This window comes from Lates calcarifer, linkage group LG16_LG22 (assembly GCF_001640805.2).
Source record: "Lates calcarifer isolate ASB-BC8 linkage group LG16_LG22, TLL_Latcal_v3, whole genome shotgun sequence".
NCBI lineage: Eukaryota > Metazoa > Chordata > Actinopteri > Centropomidae > Lates > Lates calcarifer.
Genome location: NC_066848.1, coordinates 4907626 through 4928022, shown reverse-complemented (window position 1 = coordinate 4928022; position 20397 = coordinate 4907626). Strand labels below are relative to the sequence as shown.

The 20397-nt window shown below is 42.3% G+C and overlaps 1 protein-coding gene across 2 annotated transcripts in view; it reads right to left on the bottom strand.

The window, feature by feature from the left end:
* Positions 1-20397, bottom strand: part of mcu (mitochondrial calcium uniporter) — a 50705-nt gene that overhangs the window by 10796 nt on the left and 19512 nt on the right. The window contains exon 2 of one of the 2 annotated variants that reach the window (XM_018660092.2): positions 16603-16713. In XM_018660092.2, coding sequence (XP_018515608.1) covers positions 16603-16713 — 111 coding nt within the window. Of the gene's footprint in view, positions 1-16602; positions 16717-20397 lie in introns of both variants that reach the window. The other variant, XM_018660091.2, reaches the window with a different exon arrangement.

Genomic DNA, 20397 nt, shown 5'->3' with positions numbered 1-20397 from the left:
TCTCTACTGCTGCCTCTGTATTTGTCCTCATCAGTGTACCTACAACGCAACACTGACTATCCACCATTCAGAGGCTCAGTGAGGGTCCACAGATGGAAGCCCTGCTGAGTGCTCACTCACACTGGTGTTGCCTATTTGTTAGAGCCCCCTGAGAAAATAAAAACTTCTTGGGAACTCAGCTTTGTTTAATATTTTTCAACATCTACAAATACAGGGAATGGTGAAGAACAAGTTGAAGTAGTCTGGAAACATTTATCTGGAACATTGATGCAGGACTTCTACAATGACTTCTGTGTGTGTCTACACATCAGGATTTACAGGAGATACACATCTTGTTTCTGACACCACCAAGCCAAAGACGACTGAATGTTGCAGTAACCCCATGGTGAAATGTCAGTATGTGTGTGAGTCTGTGTGTGTCCTAAATGAGAATACTGATTACCATCCCCTGGTACCAAAAGGAGCCCAAACAGTGATTAGGCTGCTGATCAGATGACATGCTGAGAAAGGCATTTTGGCTGGTCTGCAATAACTGCACAGTCTGCAGAGAGCGGTCCAGCACTGCTTTGCTCATTCATTAACTTCAGCTGCTTGAAGCCAGGAGGAAAGATTTCCTCGAGATACCCACAACATCACCAGCATCGACCCACGCACCCAGACACAGGGCACCGTCACAAACATATGCAAATGTGCCACTGGCGTGTGTGTGCATCCATCTGCGGAGTGACATGTACGTGTGAATGTACCTCTGCGTTTGCAGGTGACGAGTATGCATGAGTGTGTGTGTGTATGTGTGTCCACCCGTCTGTTCACCAGCCTGTTTGTCAGCGGTAGTTGCAGAGCGACTGAGCGAAGCACCCCCCCTCCCATCCCTCGGCACACAGCCACTGAAACGCTGCCTGAAATATTTAACAGCGTAGCAGCAGTCAATAGCACAGCAACCTTGGAATCAATGTCATACGGCTAAGACAGGGAGAGAAAGAGAGAAACGGGCATCAAGGATGGCTCAGAAGATGGACAGATGTGCTGGAGGAGAGAGAGAACTGTGGAGGGATGGAGGAGGAGAAAGAACACGAGGATAAATGGAGGAGCAGCAGGGGAGCGATAGAGATAAACGAAGGCTGGAGTAAAAGGGTGTGAGTCACGAGTGCGCCTGCGTTTCTAACCATGTGCTGCATATACTGTACCCTGCCTGCAGCAGACAATCCCTCCCCACTGAAACGTGACTGTAGTGTGTGTGGTGGAGATGGTAGCTAGAGAGAGAGAGAGAGAGAGAGAGAGAGAGAGAGAGAGAGAGAGAGAGAGAGAGAGGAGGAAGGGATGAAGGGAAACAGAGGAAAGCAGGGAGAGAGGTTGGGGCAGGAGGAGAGGAGCAGTAGACTTGCTGGGGGTGGGGGGTGTTACTGCTGATCACTGCAGTAAAGGAATCCCTCGTCTAGAAAGGGGGGTTGCCCCTAAACTTCACCCTCCTTTCTTCCCTCTCTCCCTCCCTCCTTCCCTCCTCCACCTCTGTCTTACTCACGCTGAATCCTGATGTGCTGGTTTTGATCTTCTCTCAATCCTCATCTGCACTGCGCTTCAACTTCCTCTGCATTTTATCATACCCCATGTGTGCCTTTGCTTCAATTAAAACACCACTCCTCAATTTAAAATCTTGCTTTCAGTGTAGTAAATGCACTGCAAGCAGGGACCCAATAGCCTATGCAAGATATAGTGTGTGAGAATACATTTGATACACAAGGGAAACCGTACGGCAGACCACAGTGAGTCCATCCCTGCTCTCACATGACGTGGTAACTTGTTCGAGAGATATGATATCGACCTGTAGTAAGGATTAATAATCCTCACACAATGCAGCTGTAATAATCTCACAGTGATGTGCCAGTTTTCAGAAAAAAGGAGGAAGAGAAAAAACACCTCACATTCACACAGTATAGCCAGGGGGAGGGAATCGACACATAACCTTTGAGAGTGAAACTGCTGCAGCTCTGCCTACTATCAATATCTCCCCTATGTGCTACCATTTCCCTTTGCTGTGCTGAATTTGAGGAACATAACAGCATTCTTGTTCTCATTTCAGTCCAGATTATGTATGTGGAAAAATATGCAAGATTTATGAGCTTCCTCCTCCAGTCACACATTCATAAACTGTTAGCAGAGCTGTTTTGAGGGTGGATTAAAACTACTGCCAGTGTTGTACAGCCAAAGAAAGACTAAAGAGACTGAGTTATTTTAGGAGTTCTGTGCAAATAACAAAATGTATGACGTAAATATAAAAATGAATATATTGTTAGCCCATATTACAGTTTTATATATACAGCACAAAACTATGTGTATGGACCATTTCTGCTTTTAGCTTTGCTGTTACAGCTGGATCTGAACACAAAATGACACAGCAGTTTAAAATCTATTCTTCGTCACAACACATCCTTTTATCTCCAGACATACCGCAGGGAAATTCAGGATGCTGAGCATGGCATAAAGCATGTCTGTGAGTGTGTGTTACAGACACTAGCACTGAGGAATAATGTTGCTGACATAATTCCCATTTCATGGTGTCCTTCTGGGGGAGTGGAAACCTCTGTCATTTATCTGCACAACGACTGCATCCATCTATGTGGTAATGTGCTGTCCTGGGCCGTGGCTACGGACCAGATAACGTGGGTAGTCACACAAAGTCATTCATGAAATCATTCATGGATACACAGGCTCATATACATTTCACCTATGTCAATAGAGCAGATACCATACACTCATTCCACGCATGACTACACACATGCAGCATAATTATATTTTAATATCATGCTTACTTATCAGACATGCTTGAAATCTTTTTCCCCCAATTCCTTTTACTGGCAGAAGTCATAACATGTGGATAGATTTACAATCAAAGGAGCCAGGACCATTTCCCCAGTGGCTCAGTCGTTTGATAAAAGCTAGGGTCAAGGAGAGGTGGGGTGCTCCATCATGGACAGGAGAAAATGGTCAAGGTGGGGTCAGTGGGAGGTCACTGTGTGTCGAACAACAGCTCACAATGGGATAGATCAATACAAAGCCACTGTACAAGACAGACCAGACAGGAGCCAAAAGTGAAAGCATCCTGCCTTAATCCAAGAGGTGCACCCAAAAAACTGGAGGGAAAAGTATAAAGCCTGCATGTATCAACTGAGAGTTGAAGCATAGCGGGGGCAATGAACGTGCTACACCACATCTACTGAACCAATAAGGAGAGAGTTTACAGTAGATCACCAACAATTAGCTGTGACATCCTGCTGACTCAAATTTGTGGAATATATGTGGCTTGTTACAGTAGGCGAATGAGGTTTACAAGCTATTAAATTAGAAATACACTGCGTCAACTATCTAATCAGCTGCTGGAAGGAAAGTGTGTGGACGATGCTCTCATTCATTAAACCAGTACGATATCTGAGCCTTTTTTTGTATCCTTGTGTTTCTAGTTTTATTACTCTTTTATAGCACATTAACAGACTGCTGACTGTGACAGCTTAAAACCTCTTTCTTGCTCTCACTTCCAGTGATGTGTAGTATTTTTTATTTCCTCTAAGAAATAATTAAATATCAACCAAATTATACAAAAGTACCATTTGTAAGAGTTTTATTTTTCAAGCATATGCATATTTTTTACTACCTTACAAACAACTGAACATGGGTTTTGAAGTTGATGAATTAGAATCTTAGCTGGGACAATCCTAATTCATCAAACTTTAAATTAACTAATTTATAGTTTTGTGTGTAAAATGTCCGAAACTGGTGAAAACACCCATCACGATTTCCCAGGGCAATGATATAAAGGTAAAGAAAACAGGTCTTTTTCTTGATAAACAGTGATTAACTGATTCATATTTGTATTATTTTTATGTAGTCATGCAATCTTTGGCCTGAATTCCCTTACACTGAGGGAAAGTGTAGGATAAAAAACTTGCTGGCTCACATCTTATAAATTATACAGCTGGTATGTAGAGTGCACATTGTGTTGGTGCAGTATAGCTGATGTGTCCAGTTTTCTGTCTTACTGCTGCGCTTCATGTCACCTCCTCTCCTCTCTCTCTTCTTCAGGGGCGAGGTCCTGTCCACTCAGCTCCTTGCTGCCCACACCTCCCCACTGTGCGGTTAACAAGTTGAAAAGCACAGCTGCGACTGTTCCACGGCACTCACAATCCCCTACACACACACACACACACACACGTTCTACATCCTTTCATAAATACAGACAAAAGCACAGGTTCACCTAGATAAGGTGGGTACTCAGCAATTGCTACAGAAGAAAGTGGATTTGAGTACAGTGTGACAGTAATCACAGTCATTTCTTCCGCCTCAGCGCCGACGAGCTTATGTAACGAAAGAAAATGCTGCCTTTTCTCTCGGCTGTGTTCCTTGCCTCGTAAAAGCCATTAACAGATATGAAATCTGCAGTCACATTCTTGAACGCCACAGTATTAAGTAATCTCTGTTCGCATATTTAGAGGAAAACCGTGACAAAGCACAGCATGCCCCACGAAAGCCCATACCCATCTGATCTCTCCACTGCAATGCAGAGTTGATAGTGAACACAACCTTCCCCTGATTAGGCAATTTCAAACATCAAAACCCCACGCCAGTTACAGCGAGGTATAAATAATTCCAGCTTAATCTTTCATTCCATTTCAATAAATTGCCTTTCAGACTGTGGACATGCTTTGATTAATTAATGCCAGCTCATGGCCTGCTTAATCCATAGGATAAGATCTCAGCTGTGAGTGAATCCATGTCTGTTCAGGCTGCTTCAGAAGGGCCAGCTTGGGCCCTCATACCCACACCACTCCTGACACCACCACCCCTGGCCCCCTCCACACCTTCGTGGAACCAGCAACACTGGAACCTGATGCATTATTAAACAGCAGGGCAGCCTTTCACGCCTGAGCTCAGAAGACAGCCAGCGCTCGGCCATTGTGCTTCACGGCTCTGCTCCTCCAAGAATTCAATCCAGCTGAGAAGCAGCATCTGACATCCTTGGGTCACTTTTGAGATCAGAGCGGCGTAGAATTCGAAAACGGTGTTTGCATTTACAATGAGTACATATAAAGAATGTGTGTGTGTGTGTGTATGTGGTCAGTCTGCAGGCATGGTGAGACACTCCTTGAATGCTCATACACCAGATGGCACTAGCTGCTTGTGTCAGTGTTAATTTCAGTGCAGGTCACGCTATACTCTGCCCCTCACCTACTGTAGCAGACTGGATGAAGGGACCTCTCTTTACTCTCCTTTCTATTTCTTCTTCCTCGAGCTTTATCAATTTTTCGCTCTCTTGAAAGTAATTGAGACCCTGCTGACATCCATGGACATACATCTGAGGAATGCATGCAAATCCAGGCTTGCGCGCCACAGACACCAGCTGCGATCTCACTGGCGATCCCGATTAAGCCTCAAGAGTATGAAAAGGTGGAGGCCTGCAGCTCCCTCACATCACACATATCACACACCAATCAATGTTGCTGAATAAGCATTGTTCAGTTCTTCTTATCCTCCCTTTCTCTCTCCTCCCACCACCAGCAGCACATTGAAAGACTTGCTATCCACCTATACTTCCCACCATTATAGTTATCTTCTTTGCAAGCACACCTCTGAGAGCAGAGCTACATTTTGCACCAACACTTGCCATTGTTTTGGATGCATTAATTACAGTGGGAGATAAAACACTTGTTTTGAATTGAGGAATAAAGCACCTCCCATTCGTTCTGTCTGAGGCAGCGGAGTGGTCCTCTGTGACCATTTCACCGCTTATTCCAGCTGAAGCTGCTTCGGGCAACAGAGAAACAGCAAAAATCTTCAGAGTTTTACTCACAACTTTGGCCACAGGATAGTCTGTCGAATTGCAATGATCTCTCTAGCTTGTGATATCATTGGTCCATTTAAGAGGCACAAAACACAACTTTTTCGAGGGATTCCTGTGGCAAAAACATTCCCTCCAGGATTCAAAGTTCATGTTCACTTTTATCAAAACCCACATTGAATAAAATATCATGTTCATAGCACACGCATTAGTACTGGGTCATCACCAATTTATCTCTCATCTGTGATGCTGAAGGGTGCAAGATGCTCTACTTTCTCCCTTTCCTGCTTCATCTCTTGCCTTGCATCTAATCTGACCCCCAAGTTATGCTCTGGCAAAGAGCCAAATATACAAACTTTGTACCTTGTAACTCATCTAACCATGGTAAATGAACATATTTATTCTGTTTGTAAAACAAGTTTTAAGTCTCAGTTTAAAAACCTCTGCTATAGCTTAAATAGCAAATTTGAAAAGTAATCAATAGATTAATCTAAAATGAAAATAAGTGCTGATAACTTCTGTAAATTTCAGGTTTTTATACTACATCCTTTCCATATACTTTTATAAAAGTTTACTTTATAAAGAGTTATGCAAATGGAAATAAACGGTGTTCACCTTTCAGTTATTCTTAAGTTTTGAGTATTTGAAAAGGTGCAAGACCCTCAAAGCTTTTCCGACTGACTAATTAAATGTCAGCTGAGACAAAACACGCAGGAAAACTCAAAAGTGAAAATGTCAAATTTGAATTTCAAGGCAGCAAGGTGGTTATTAATCTCATTTGGGGAGTGCTGTGTTTTTTGGCCCTTCTTCTAAGCTTTTAGAGAGCAATGAGATGAAGTGAAATTTGCAGTATTGTTTGATGAACAGGCCAGACTGGTGACGACACTCTGCCTTAACCTACGGGTATTAAAACTACCCACCTGGTCAGACTACAGGATGAATGAGAGAGACTGATATAGAGGAAGCTGATAAATCATGGGATCAGCATAGGCCTGGTATAATTAATCATTTGTAAAAGTATTCTTTCATTAAAAAATATTCATACATATTCTACCCACACACTGAGAATTTGCACATTGTAACTTAATATGACAGCTGCTGCCATAAATGGTCAAAAAAAAGCTGCTAGTAGAATGTGTGTTTTACTAATATTCCCTTGATGCAGAGCTAACCCTGGATGCTTGTGCCTCTGCTCTCTGAGAGCATGTGAGGTGACATTCAGAGCAACGTACAGTATCTCACAAACTGACATGAACTTCACTTGAAGCAGCAGCTGTTATTTTTGGAGGGGAGCCTGGGAATGCTCCTTTTGAGGAACTCATCAGTCTCTCATCAGGATGTCTCCCCTCTGCCCCCTCACTCATGCTTCAAATACAACTTGAACCGTAAAGGTGCACAGTCTAAGGAAGTTTGGCTGCCCAGAATATCAATGCTTGATCCTAGCAAGCTCAGTGATCAGCTTTCAATCTGCAACATTAGCTGTCTGGCCTCATGAGTGGCTGGTCCATGGAGAGGACTAGAAAGTCTGGAAAACTGAATCCACAGCATTGTAACACTCTGCCCTCTTGGCTGCATCAGCAAGTCTGTCTGAGTTTTACTTTCCTGCAGTCCACATGGACATATGGCTTGCACACATGCCAGAGCGAGAATTGGGCTAATGAATGCCACTCAGACAGACTGGACCAGACATCGCTGAAGGAGCTGAGGGGGAGGCTGCAGCACAACAACTGACTCATACAGAGCACAGTGACACACAGCTAACCTCATGTGGACATTTATTGTAGCAAGAGCTTTGATTTATGGCCTCAAAATTTTCTAACTATGATGACGATTTTGTAGTTTTGAGCTACAAGAAGCAGTCAACACGTGAGTTTTTTCCAGCCTGCATGCATGACTAGTCTTCTCCTCAACTTATTTGTTCCCAGTTTCCACCGAGTGCCACAGTCACTTTCACTCCGCGACCCTCTGCTAGGCCTGGAGAGGGTGTAGACCACCATATGCCTCCTCTGCGCAGTCACCAGCTGCTCCTTTTGACCTGACAGCAAGGTGTTTCAGTGGGAGAGCTTAACATACATGGGGACTAACACTGTCTGCATGGATGCACAAGCTAGCTGCTAAATCCCAGTCTCTGAGGTGGCAGGTCAATGTTTTAAATCAACATCATTTTACATCTATACCATGTGCCTCTTCTATGCGCATGAATGAAGAAAAATATTTCCCCTAACAGAGAATACAATAAATACAAATGATCCAGTGGCTGCTAGTTTGAGGAAGGAGAGAAAAATGGAGGAATGTTTCACATTTAAAGCCAAGAGTACTGTAGTCCTCAGCAAAGTTAAATCAATATTTACAGACCTGTGCCACACAGAAGCAATAAAAAATATAGTTATGGTACCTTACAGTGTTGAGTAACTTCAGCTCAAATCCATCAACAAAGCCATTTATGATTTGATTTGTTATTTTGATTTTATCCCTCAGAACACATGCAGCATAAATAGAGTCTGAGACAAATCACAGCAAGACATGTTAAACAGCTGCAGTCTGTACAACGGAAAACCTTTGAACATCACACTCAATGACAAGGAGTGACTACAGAAGACACGACAACAAAATGTTTTTTTAGTTTTTTTTATATGTTTTAAAAACTAATATGAAAAAGGTTCTTGAGTACAATAAAATCATAGTGACAGATGCTTAGGATCAGAAATCTTAAATTAAAAAGAAAACCAAAGAATCATGCACACTCTTCATCGACTGAGCTCACTTTATTAACATGACGACATGAATAAAAAAGATATTTTTAATTGTCTGTATGAACTTTTCCTCATGAAGGTTTGAGGGCTGAAAAGTTCTGTTAATAAAGTGAGTTCAAGTGTTGGAGAGTGCGCAGGATAAAACTATTTAACAATTTCTTTAAATAAAATCAATACAGGATATCATATATGGTATTTTATTAATTCCAGTGAACTACGGCTAACTTAAGGTCCAGTCACTATGTCACCTATTTTGTGAGCCATGGCTTAATCCTCTGTTAGATAAAGTCACAACTGTCTCCACAGCCCTTATTAATATGACATCATGTCAGAGATAAAAATCAAATAATGCTGACTACTGGTGAGAGACTGTCAACAGGGTGATTTTTAGATATTCTTAGAAAGACAGTAGGTCTGAGATTTTTTTTCCTGTCGGATCCTGTTTGTCAGATTGTTAATAACAACAAAAGCTTCACTTGAGGCCATTCACAACAGGCATAAAAAATTCACAGGTCCTGTTCCGTGGGGCCGTGTGGTGAGCTGGCTTGCTCTCACGTAGACTTGCAGAGACTTGCAGGTAGTTTTCAGAATGTGGGCCAGAGTCTGTGGACCATCTATCAGCCTGCCCACCTGCAGGGCCGGGGGAATGGAAGTCACAGCAGTCAAATAAGCAGACAGCCAAGCTTTCAGACCTCAAAGGGTTCTGGGCGGGTACCACGTACCCTCCTGCCTGCATGCGTGATGTGACCATCCCGGCTCCACAAGCTCTAGGAGTCACTAGAAAACCCACCATCCTGACTCAGAGACCACACCAGGACAGATTCAAATAAAGTCAGCTGATATTAGTGGTGGATCAGGGTCATTAGTGGTGACAACTTTGTTAAAGATTGTCCCCTTCCTCCCATATCGCCCTCAGCTCTTCGTCTCATCTCTGCCCTTTCATCTCGCCTAAATGACATCATGACCTAAAATCAGCCTCCCTAATGCTCTGACAATAACGCGTCTCTGTATCTCTCTGTCCTCGTGCTCCCATTCACAGTATCTTAATCCTCATCATCAGTATGCGTCTCATGGTACCGCCTTTCCTCCAGTTTGAATATGATTTCATTCTCCATCTTTCTCAAGGGCCTCCTCCACCACTCGACCCCCCACTGCTATTGTTCCTGCCTATTTTTTTTCCTCTCCCTTACTGCGGGATTCAGCCCAGCTTGGATGTAGGTGAATGAACTCAGGCAAGGACGCCCAAGTCTCCCCATCACGATAATTCAAGTGGTTCAGCTACCTTGAAGCAAAAACATTGTCCTTTTTTTGGGAACAGATGTTAATAGTGTGTATGTTAAGTTAATCTCCAAGGGCTACTATTACTACAAATTGGTTTAACAGCTTTCGTCTACTCTCTTTCTGAGAGTAGTTCCTTACGGCATCACCTCTGGCAAGCTGCCAGACACAACATGGCCCCAGCTTGATCAATGGTGTTAACTGGAATGGAGAAAGTCTTTTCATGAATACATCGTTCAAACACCCATAGACTGGTATACATTCATACATCATTTTTACAGCTAACTTGTTATTTGGAGTATGTTTCTTATGTTTGCATATTACTACCCCACCACAGATGATACTGTGAACATTTACAGGCATGTTTCCAGCATCAGTTTTTAGCTGAAGCATCAGGTTGCATCAACTCTGCGTGGTGTTGACCAAGATTCAACCACATGCTGGTTGTATTAGTGCAACACACTAAGACTGTCATTGATTCAGCCTGAGAATGTGGTGCTGGAGGGTAAGTCTTCATTGCTGCATCATCATCATCATCCATCCTAAAAATTCACAAAATCACTTTTCTTCCCTGAGTAGATTTTTTTTTAATCATCCACACTGAACATCACACACTGACAGATACTTTGAATCAATCCACCAGGCAGCAGTTTACCATGAATTTTTGCTTGTTCTTTCAAGATATTAACAGTAATGATGAGTTGCTGAGTTCAGGGCAGGTTATGATCAATGAAAGTTTAAAATGTGAGTAATGTGAGTAGTAGGTTTGCTCAGACAGATACCAGAGGCTTTGGCAGAAAATGTCAGTTAACATCCTAAAAGATAAAATCTGCTTTCTTCATATTGACAATGTGATTGATCCCAGAAATTCACTGAGAACTTGTTTCATAAAGGACTGAAAATAATACACAAGTTAGTGGAGACTGTCTTTACACAAAGTTTACATGTAGGAGTACTGAAATCTAACTTCAAGAGCGGACGTATTTCATTTGGGGCCCACAAAACAGTTGGAGTCACACAGTCCTCTTCACACCCCCGCTCCTTATATCCCAGCTTTACTGGTTTGTTTTCCAGTATTTAGTAATATTCAGAATTTCTTTATTTGCCTTCACCCTGCAGACACATTGTCTGAAATTATAATCTCAATATAAACCAAGATCTTCTTTTACTGCCATTTTATTCATGCAAGGTACTAACACACAGACACGCACAAACAGATCAATAACCTAATTAGACACAGTGATGGTATCTCAGTCTTGCAGGTAGTTTTAAGCTTTACTAAGCCGACCGGTATCTGTGTGTCATGACAGAACAATCAATTTGATGCGAATGCAACAAACTCAGTGCTCTTCCTTCTTTCAGCATCTCCTCACTGATGTGGAGTGGAATTGTTTTTCCTCATATCAACTGACAAATGACACTTGAAATCTGATAACAGCTGCAATGACTCTCCTCGCTCTGAAATAGCACTCAAAACAGACAATTATATCAGAGTGGACTTTGCAACATCCTAATTAATCAGTGAGTTAATCAAACCTAAACAAGTTTGTTATAGTGCTTTTGAGATGTTGAGGTAGAACAGAAGATTATTTGTGTTTATAGTGGATGAACCTTAGAAAATCCATCTGTTAACAGTAGTGGTGCAATTTTGTAAACTAAGAGATGCAATATAAACACGTGCTGTATAGAATCCAGGTAGCGGAAATGTGACAACTGTATTTTTCCTCATTTATTTCTCAGCGCCTCTTCTCTTTCCCTGCCAGCCGTGAAAGATAAAGAAGACAAAAAGGTTTGAAACTACAGATTTAGCTCACTCTTGCCCTTGCCCCACTAGGAGAGTCAGGACAGTAAAAAATCAGTCCTATCAATCTTTTGTTAGTTAATCAGCTCTGATTTATTGGTCCCTGCCTTTGCGGTAAACTGTACACACCCTCACATGAAGGCCTTTTTTACACAACACTGTCAGTGAGGAGCAGATCAAATAGAGAGGGTTGCACAACTTTTTAACTGTTAATTAACAAAATTTCAGGCCAGTCTCTGATGACAACCGTTCTGAGATTAGGAAGGGAAAGGAGGTGTTTCATAACTCAGATGTCAGATGTGAGGGTGTGTTTGTTTGCGATAGGACATGGTTATAATAATAGCCACTTAGGTTTAGAGTCTCCTTCAAAAGGTGCAGCTGAGACTAGAGAAAGGACCGTCAATCTAAATTTTCAGGCACCAACCTCAGACAAAATCTAAGAGGAATATAAGAACAATACTGAAGGAAACTTAAAAATGTGATGATTCTTAGGTAAGTTCTGCGGTTATTAGTAGTGTTGTTTTAAAATAATTTCCACACAGATTTCTAGATGTTTATTTGCAATTGACATCAGAGGTAATGATATCCTCAAGAATTGTAAGTCACACTGAATCTAAAAATATGTGTATCATGTCTGCTCAGATTTGACAGAGTTATGACTCAGAGAAGGAGTGTCATTTTTAACTAAAGTTGTGGTAATTCATTCCTTGCAGTATCTTCGCCTTCCCTTCCACTCTCCTGTGTCCCCCGTGGGAGGCACGACTCACAGTTTGGAAACCTCCTTTTAAGCTTTAGCCTTGACAACCTGGTTTAAATGAATGGAAACTGAAAAGGCAGGGGTGTTATATGGCCCCATAAAAGAAGAATAGCTGTTGATTTGTTCAGAGTGGATATATGAAACACAGAGAACAACAACAACTTGACTACTTATGATTTTCTTAAGAGCATGTCGCTGCCACATTATATAACTGAAAATAAGGCAGGTTTTAAAAATGAGTGGTGCCTACAAATATTTTTCTGACATCGTTCAAGCAAGAGCCCTTCCTGACCCTGACTGGGTGGGGGTGATGAGCTACAAGTTTGGACTATCCACCCCACACAGTTTATGGTCAATCAGTGTAAATGGACCGTATGGCACAAACTCTTGCTGACTTGATGCCATAAAAGGAGAGAAAGCAACAGAAACGTGCACATGCACAGAAAGAGAGATGCAACAGTTGCTTCAGACCCAAAACCGTTTGTCTGAGGGGGAGAGGGTGTTTGCTACTGGGCAGTTCAATGTATCATTTAAATAGAGCAACAAACTGTTCTCACAGCTCTCTTCATAACACAACTGCCTCCTGGAGAAAACAGCAGCTATTGTTTTCAATAATTGTCCATTTTCCCAACTCCTCACCACACACCGCCTGTACATTGAGCTTTCTGCATAAAGCAGCTGATTGTGTTCTTGAACTATACCCACCTGCCAGAGACTGGACAATGCATGATTGCCCAAGTGGGTGTAGATTACTGACAAAATCAGCCTACAAAGATGAAGGTAAGAGCAATAAACACTTGAACTAGCCAAACGACGTTATTTCTTTACTATGTCTATGTCTGCTCTGCCTTCAGAAGGAACATTACATGACAGGGTAGATGCTTGACAGGCTTGGTGAAAACATGAGTCAGGGAACAGGTTCAAAGTTCCTGTCAAGTGTGACTCACTACAGATTGTAAAGCTGCCTCCCCTGCCCTTCCCTTATACTACATCTTTACCAGCTCCCATGACAACTTTTCCTTATTTCATTGAACATCTTCTTTTTCCTTCTACTTTATTTTCTATTCATCCACCAATGTATCCTGCAAATGCAGAGTGTCATGAAATCCATGAATTGGCTAGATTCCAGTGAGGAACCAACAACTTGCCCCCCCGGCCCCCATTTAGATTTCTCTCCTCATGTGTCGGTGTGACATTTGACAACTTCTCCAAATTGTCACAGCTCCCATCTGTAGAAGCTGAGACGCAGATGGGTCGAGAGGTCCATGCATGAATATTGCTGCTGAGAATGGCTGTGTGTGTGTGTTTTGTGTGTGTCCGTGTGTGCAGCCGTGACCCATCAGGCCTCGTGGGAAGTTGCAGCTAAACTGATGGATGCCAAGGAACGACAGAGGGAGCAGAGACGGGGAGGGAGGGAGTGCTGGCTTAGCCAAGTAGGAGACGAGTGCCTGTACTGCAGCAATGCAGGAGCAAGTGAGGGGGATGTCAATGAAATGAAAAAAGAAAGGAAAAAAAAGAAGAGTTGAATGAAAATAATAAAATACACAAATGCCAGACAGCACAGCAGGCATGTTTAGAGCCGATGTTTGCAAAGCTAACAAGTTTATGCAACCTGATTTTCACTCTCTCAGAATTTCTGTTCAGTGTCACTGCTCTGCTGATGTTTCCTCTTTCCTCTGCGGTTATGACAATATCATCCTCAGCCTACCTAGCAGAGACAACAAGCCCTGGCAAAGCAAACACTCCCTGCTGAGCCTCCCATGCCTACTCCCTCCCTTGCCCTCTGAACAAACAGCTCTCCCTCTGGAGGCTACGTGGCAGCGAGAGGGACACTAGGGACTATCGACTGGTTCTCAGCTCGGTTGTTTCACCCTGGTGTGAACAAGGCCTTACTAGGACAACCCACAGCTGATGTTTTTACTTCCCGGCAGTGAAAGTAATGTATACATCTCCTCTGATTTCATTCACCAACCTTCCCCCATTGCCGCTCCGAGCGGCCTGCTGCAGTAAAATGTAAACACAGTCCGAGGGAAGCCTCTGCTCATTTTTCACTGTACAACCCCCCACCCTGTGCAAACCAATGCCTGGCCTTCTCCATTTCATACAGCCCAATGACACATAAAAACACATGCATCAAGACAAACAAAGCACACTGAACATACACTGGCTCACAAGCACATAACCGCACAACCACACACATACACACACGCACGCTTAGAAAGAAGAGGAGATGAGCTAATGCACTGCTATGCACAGCAGAAGGATTGCAAGCACTCAAGGAACAAATATCCTGTTCTCATCATAAAATTTTCATCCCATGCAAGCTTGTTGGTGGGCCAAGCACATTTCCTGGTGAAAAACATACACACTTAACCTTGAGCTGATCTTTTTAACATAATGCGTCTACTTTATTGGATTCTGGCTGGACCTTACTCACAGGAATAACAAGTGCAAAGAGTTGTGGTCTGACAAAAGCCAAGTTGGAGGGGTGAAGGACAAAGTGACAGCACCCAGACATAATTCTGCCTGAACTTATGACTGGTCATCATGTTCAACTGGAAGGACACTGATATGACACCTTGACAGTCTTGTACTAATCCTCAAGAGCTACCAAGTAGGAACAGACTAACATGTGAACACATGGACTCCATGTGTACATATGCATATCACTTTAATTATACACTCAATAACTGCAACGTTAGCTGATCAAACAATCTGATCTCAAGGTTCAGTTAGTGGCTGTTCTGAGACACTCATGATCGTCTCCAGCAGACTGTAGATGGGCAACTCAACTTTAAAAAAGACAATGAGACAAATCGAACTCTCACAGGAACAGATGGCAACAGTCAATCAAATTTATAACTGAGGAAGAAATTAATATGGCATTGATGTCATGCTACTGGGCTTGGCAACAGACACATTCACAATAACACAGAGTCATCCATTATTTTGTCAGATAACTAATTTCAGTCTGAAAACCCCATGAGTGCCACACAGTTTGGCAAGTGTATCGCACATCTGCAAGTCAATTAAGTATATTATGATGGCTTACGTGACTGTAACTCAACTGTGCAGATGTAAACTCTCCTCTAAGTATTATTTGCAGTACTTTTTTGAATGTTCAAATAGCTATTAAGTTTCTGTCTCACACATACACAGTAGCGTTGGTGGAGTGGTTTTGATAAGTTTGCTTTCACACCAGAGCAACATGTCACCGAAACAGCTTGTTCTCTACTGTTACATGGCACATTGCATTTGTAAAATTTGCCTGTGTTTATAATCCAAATACATGTCAAAATGTTGATTTGCAGGCTCTATTAAGGTTCAATAGGAAACTGGCTTCATATGGCAGCACAAACTGCTTCATATAAACAACACTGAATCACGGCAATGACACCCCAGTGGGGAGGTTGCTTTTGAACAGAGGGCTTTTTGAATACATTTGAATAGATTTCTCCTGGTGATCACTTTATCAAAAAGCTGCCGACCGGAGACCTCATCAACCCTCAAAGGATTCCCTGCTAAACAGGTCTCGCATGTTAATCACTGATAAACTAAGAAATAATAGAAACAACAACAGATTACTTCTAATCAAAACAGGAACAAGTGGCGAGGGATCATTGGGATTTGGATAGCAGGAGTGTATTAGATAATATCAATCCAAAAATATTTCTAAACCGAGGCTGCCAACAGAAAGTATTTTGCAGGGAATGTGAAGTTCAGCACAATTTTATTCTTTCAGTTTTATACGATCATAAGGGAATAAACTAATGGTTGCTGCTGAAATTCTTCTAGTTGGCAGCTTCTTGATGCAGGTTACACTGACTGCCAACATTCAATTGGCTGATATCGATCCGATATCTGAAACAATCTGAAATCTTGGCTTTACAATGACACAACAATTTCCTGATTGACCTTTACAAATGACTTTAAAAACTGCAACTGGGTGATGAAGGCGTCAAAAAGAGCTGACAATGCTAATGCTCACTGCTGTCAATATATGAAGAAGCTCTGGATTCATGCACTGTCCACATCGATGAGCCAGACACATACACACAGCTGACCTGATAAGTATGGATTTGGTTCACAGGCCGTATGGCACAGAAATCAATAATGTACAAAATGAGACAATCTATTATTTTCAATTGCTTTCAGATACACACATGCATGCAGACACACTAACCTGTGGAGACAGGGCAGTGGGAGGCTGGGTGAAGAGTGTGGAGTGGGCTGCTGACCGTAGGCCATGTGCTCTCCTGACAGTCTGACGGGTGAAAGGAGCAGACAGTACATCCTGCTGAAGAAAAGACACAAACAGACACTGATGTCAAGTCGGGGAGCATCGTCATCAGCTCAAAGTGGAGACAAAGTGTTTGGGATAATCACAGTACGAAATGGAAAATAGCAAACCTCATGCTATTTTCAAAACAGCCACCATCAGGAACTACAGTCCATTACTATGAGCTAGAAAGAGGCTTAAAATAATGAGGCGTGAAAGTGGTAGCTGTGTTTTATTTTCTATTCCCGTCACAGGCCTGTTTCCACTGCGCTGGCAATTCACACGCGCCGTGTGGTCGGAGCAGAGCGTGCAAGCCAGCAGAAATACCATGCGAAACTTCCTGTGTGTGCTGTGACAGAGAGTGTGAGGCAGCCTCTGCTGCTGTGACTGTCAATCACAGATCAAAGAGCTGCCCAGTCTGCAGCTGCTCCACACCTAAACCAGGATCAGCAGTGAATTCTACCATCAACAAATGAAGTTGCTGACAAACCGAAAGTGATCATAGTTGAGGAAAAGTGAAAAATGCAGTTGCTTTGATGTGCGTGGATGTGAGCATTTGTGTGTCTGTTTGGGTAGGGAGAGACGTTTTTAATTCAGTGTGTGTGTGTGTTTTTGTGTAGGCAGGTGTATGGCACAGGGTCACGGTAGACTGGAGCGACTGAAATACTTTCACCTTCAAAGTTAGCGCACACACTCAGATGTTCTCTGCCTCCCAGCACTGAGGAAAGATTAGATGGAGATAAAGTGGGATACTCTTCCATTATAAACACTGAGAGCACCTTGACTATACACACTGAACAACAACCAGTGGACCCCGTTAAGTACTCATATTAGACCAAAGTATGTGGACTTGTTTAGCCCCTGGGGGAGTCTGATCACAGAGACGTTAACAATACAAGCTGCTTAGTACTTTAACACTCCACAAACCTGCTGTCGGCATTCTACAGTAAGCAATTACAACCAGAAAGGTCAGGCATGAAGATCATATTTTCAAAACCATTCGGCTTGCCCAGGACATTTAAGAGGCAACGCTGTGAAAAATGAAACAGTTAGGGCCTGATTTACTTAGATCCGAAATAAGACATGCTTAACTGAGTTTGAAAATGTGTGGAAGACCAGAGGTGCAACCAATCTAACATGCAAATATTTAACTTTTTGTAGCTGCATTAAAATGTGAGCTAAAATAACAGTCAGTATAATTGAGAACTCTCATGACTGTACGATAAATATGAAGCAACAGCCTGTTACCTTAACCTAGCATTAATTCAGGAAGCAGCAAGAAACAACTCTTTGTTCTCTGGCTTTGTACAAAGGTGACTTCTAAAAGTCACTAGTTAACATGTACCAATGATGACACACCACATTGTTTTATGGGGGGTAATGCAGGCAATCTCTGGCAACCTTACAGTATCATTGATATGAAGGTGGTTGCTGGTGGTATCTTTATATTGAGCAGACCTCTCCAAGATGTGCAAACCAGACATTTCCAAAAATATTCAAAGTCCTTTAATTAAAATGAGTGAATTTCACTAATTGTTCCATAGATTGTTTCTAAATGTTGGTTATCTTCTCATCAGTTCTATAAACTGGCTTGTCCTGTTCAGGGCTACAGGAGGCTAGAGTGTATCCCAGCATGCACTGGGTGAGAGGCATGTACATCCAGGACAGGTCGCTGATCTATCACAGGACTAACACATAAAAAACACAACACTTGCACTGACATATTCAGAGCTACGAAAAATTTTGAGTCACCAGTTCTACAAGCCTGCATGTTGTTGAACTGTGGAAGAAAACCCACACAGACATGAGAAGAACATGCAAACTCCAGCTGTGGCATGACAGACCTAAGCACTAAGCCACCATGCCAGTAAATGTAAGCTTTAGATTAATTAATCAATAGTAATCACTGAAACAGCCTATAATAAGAAGGCTGGCACGAGAAGCCTTAGTACAGCAGTAATTCTCTAATGACATATCTGCTGTGTCCTTTCCGCTATCAGAGCTCCAATCTATGAATGGATGTCTACTTAATACCTTCTCCCTCTACATGTTATTACACACACAATTACCTTTCCTTTAACGACTTTCAGCCTTGGTAAATTACATTTGACAAGCAAGGACATGGCTTGGATTATGCCCATTTGAGGTTTTGCCAGTGGTAACAGTTATGCATATATCTTAACATAGGGAATACTTTAGTAAATTAAGTCTGTAGTTTCTCTCAGATAAATAAATGCACAGAATATATTTGTGTGAGTTTAATTGGTGAAAAACCTCTCTCAGCATGCAGACCTGCAGAGGTTCAGGACCAGTCGAGCTAAAACATTAGCTACACTGGAGAGGTGCTGAGATAACCAGCACTGATTACATTTTTTTTCCTTTATCCAGCTCTCAGTTTCTATAACTGCTAACAAGCAGAAAAGGACTGCCGAGGACAGTTAATGAAACAGACTTCCCATTGTTCGTGATTATGTTTGACATAGTCTTTGCAACACAAACTGGAGCAGACCATTAGCCCCCTGAGGAGCCCAATTTCACCAACTGACCACACTCAGTCTCACAAAGGAATGGGCAATAAAACTGTAGCAATATCACAGTAAGACTTTCAAACACAGCGTCCTCAACATTAAGATAGCCAATGGACTTTGGTACTCAGATAGCATGTTGCAACAGGATTATTCCTTTTTCCTTATCTATGACAAGTCAGGCATCAATTCATAGGAGGGGCCTGTGTTCAAGTCTGCAGTGACTATAATAAGTGCCCATAAACTGCCAAGAGAATCTCCATCCTCTGGTCTGTTGCTGTGGAGGAGGAACAGCGTTTGTCGAATTGTTGTTGACGCCGTGATGTGGGATATTTACTGAAGCTACTGTACATCTCTGCCAAGCAACCAAACTGACTCATATTCATTCTGGCAGTGAAATCAAGGCTGCAGCAATACAGTTACAAAATAATATGCCTGTCAATACGCCCCCCTTCAAAAAACACACTAGGTTTAACTTATTGTGCAAATAAATTTGAGTCTAAGGTGTAGAAAATAAACAGCAAAACATTCATAAGAAATCACATAATGATATCTATTAATAGGGCTTAACGCTAGGCCACCAACAAAAATAACAAGATCCCCACAGACTACTGGAAACACAGTGCAAACCATTACTCAGAACAGTGAAGTCCCTTCTGTTTGAATGGAGGCAGGTGAGCCCAGCCTATTCTATCGTGACCCTGTCAATACTGCAGACACACATAAGTTAACTTATTGTGTAACAGGACTGAAACATATTTTCCTCTAAAAAACAAAACAGAGATTTAATGCCAAAGCTGGAAGTTGAAAATGTTGCTTTACATGGAAATAATTAGTTCTAACAGGCACTCGTGTGATTTACAATGTGACTAACTGTTCTCCTAAACATGTGCATCAGCATATATGAGTTGTTTGAGCTGTGACCTCTTTGCACCAACAGGCCTGTGGCCCACCAAGGGAAGGCCCCATCTATTTCTGTTGATTAGATATCCACGAAGGACAGCAGCTGCTCTCTCTAGATACCAGCTACAGCTAACTGAGCAGGATCATTCAGAAAGTACACACTCAAAACACAACACTTTATTCTCCTGATACAAAAGGCCCCAGCTGGTTAAGTCCCTTCTGACAGCACCTTTTCTTCTGGATAAAACATAAAAAGCTACAAACAGGTGAG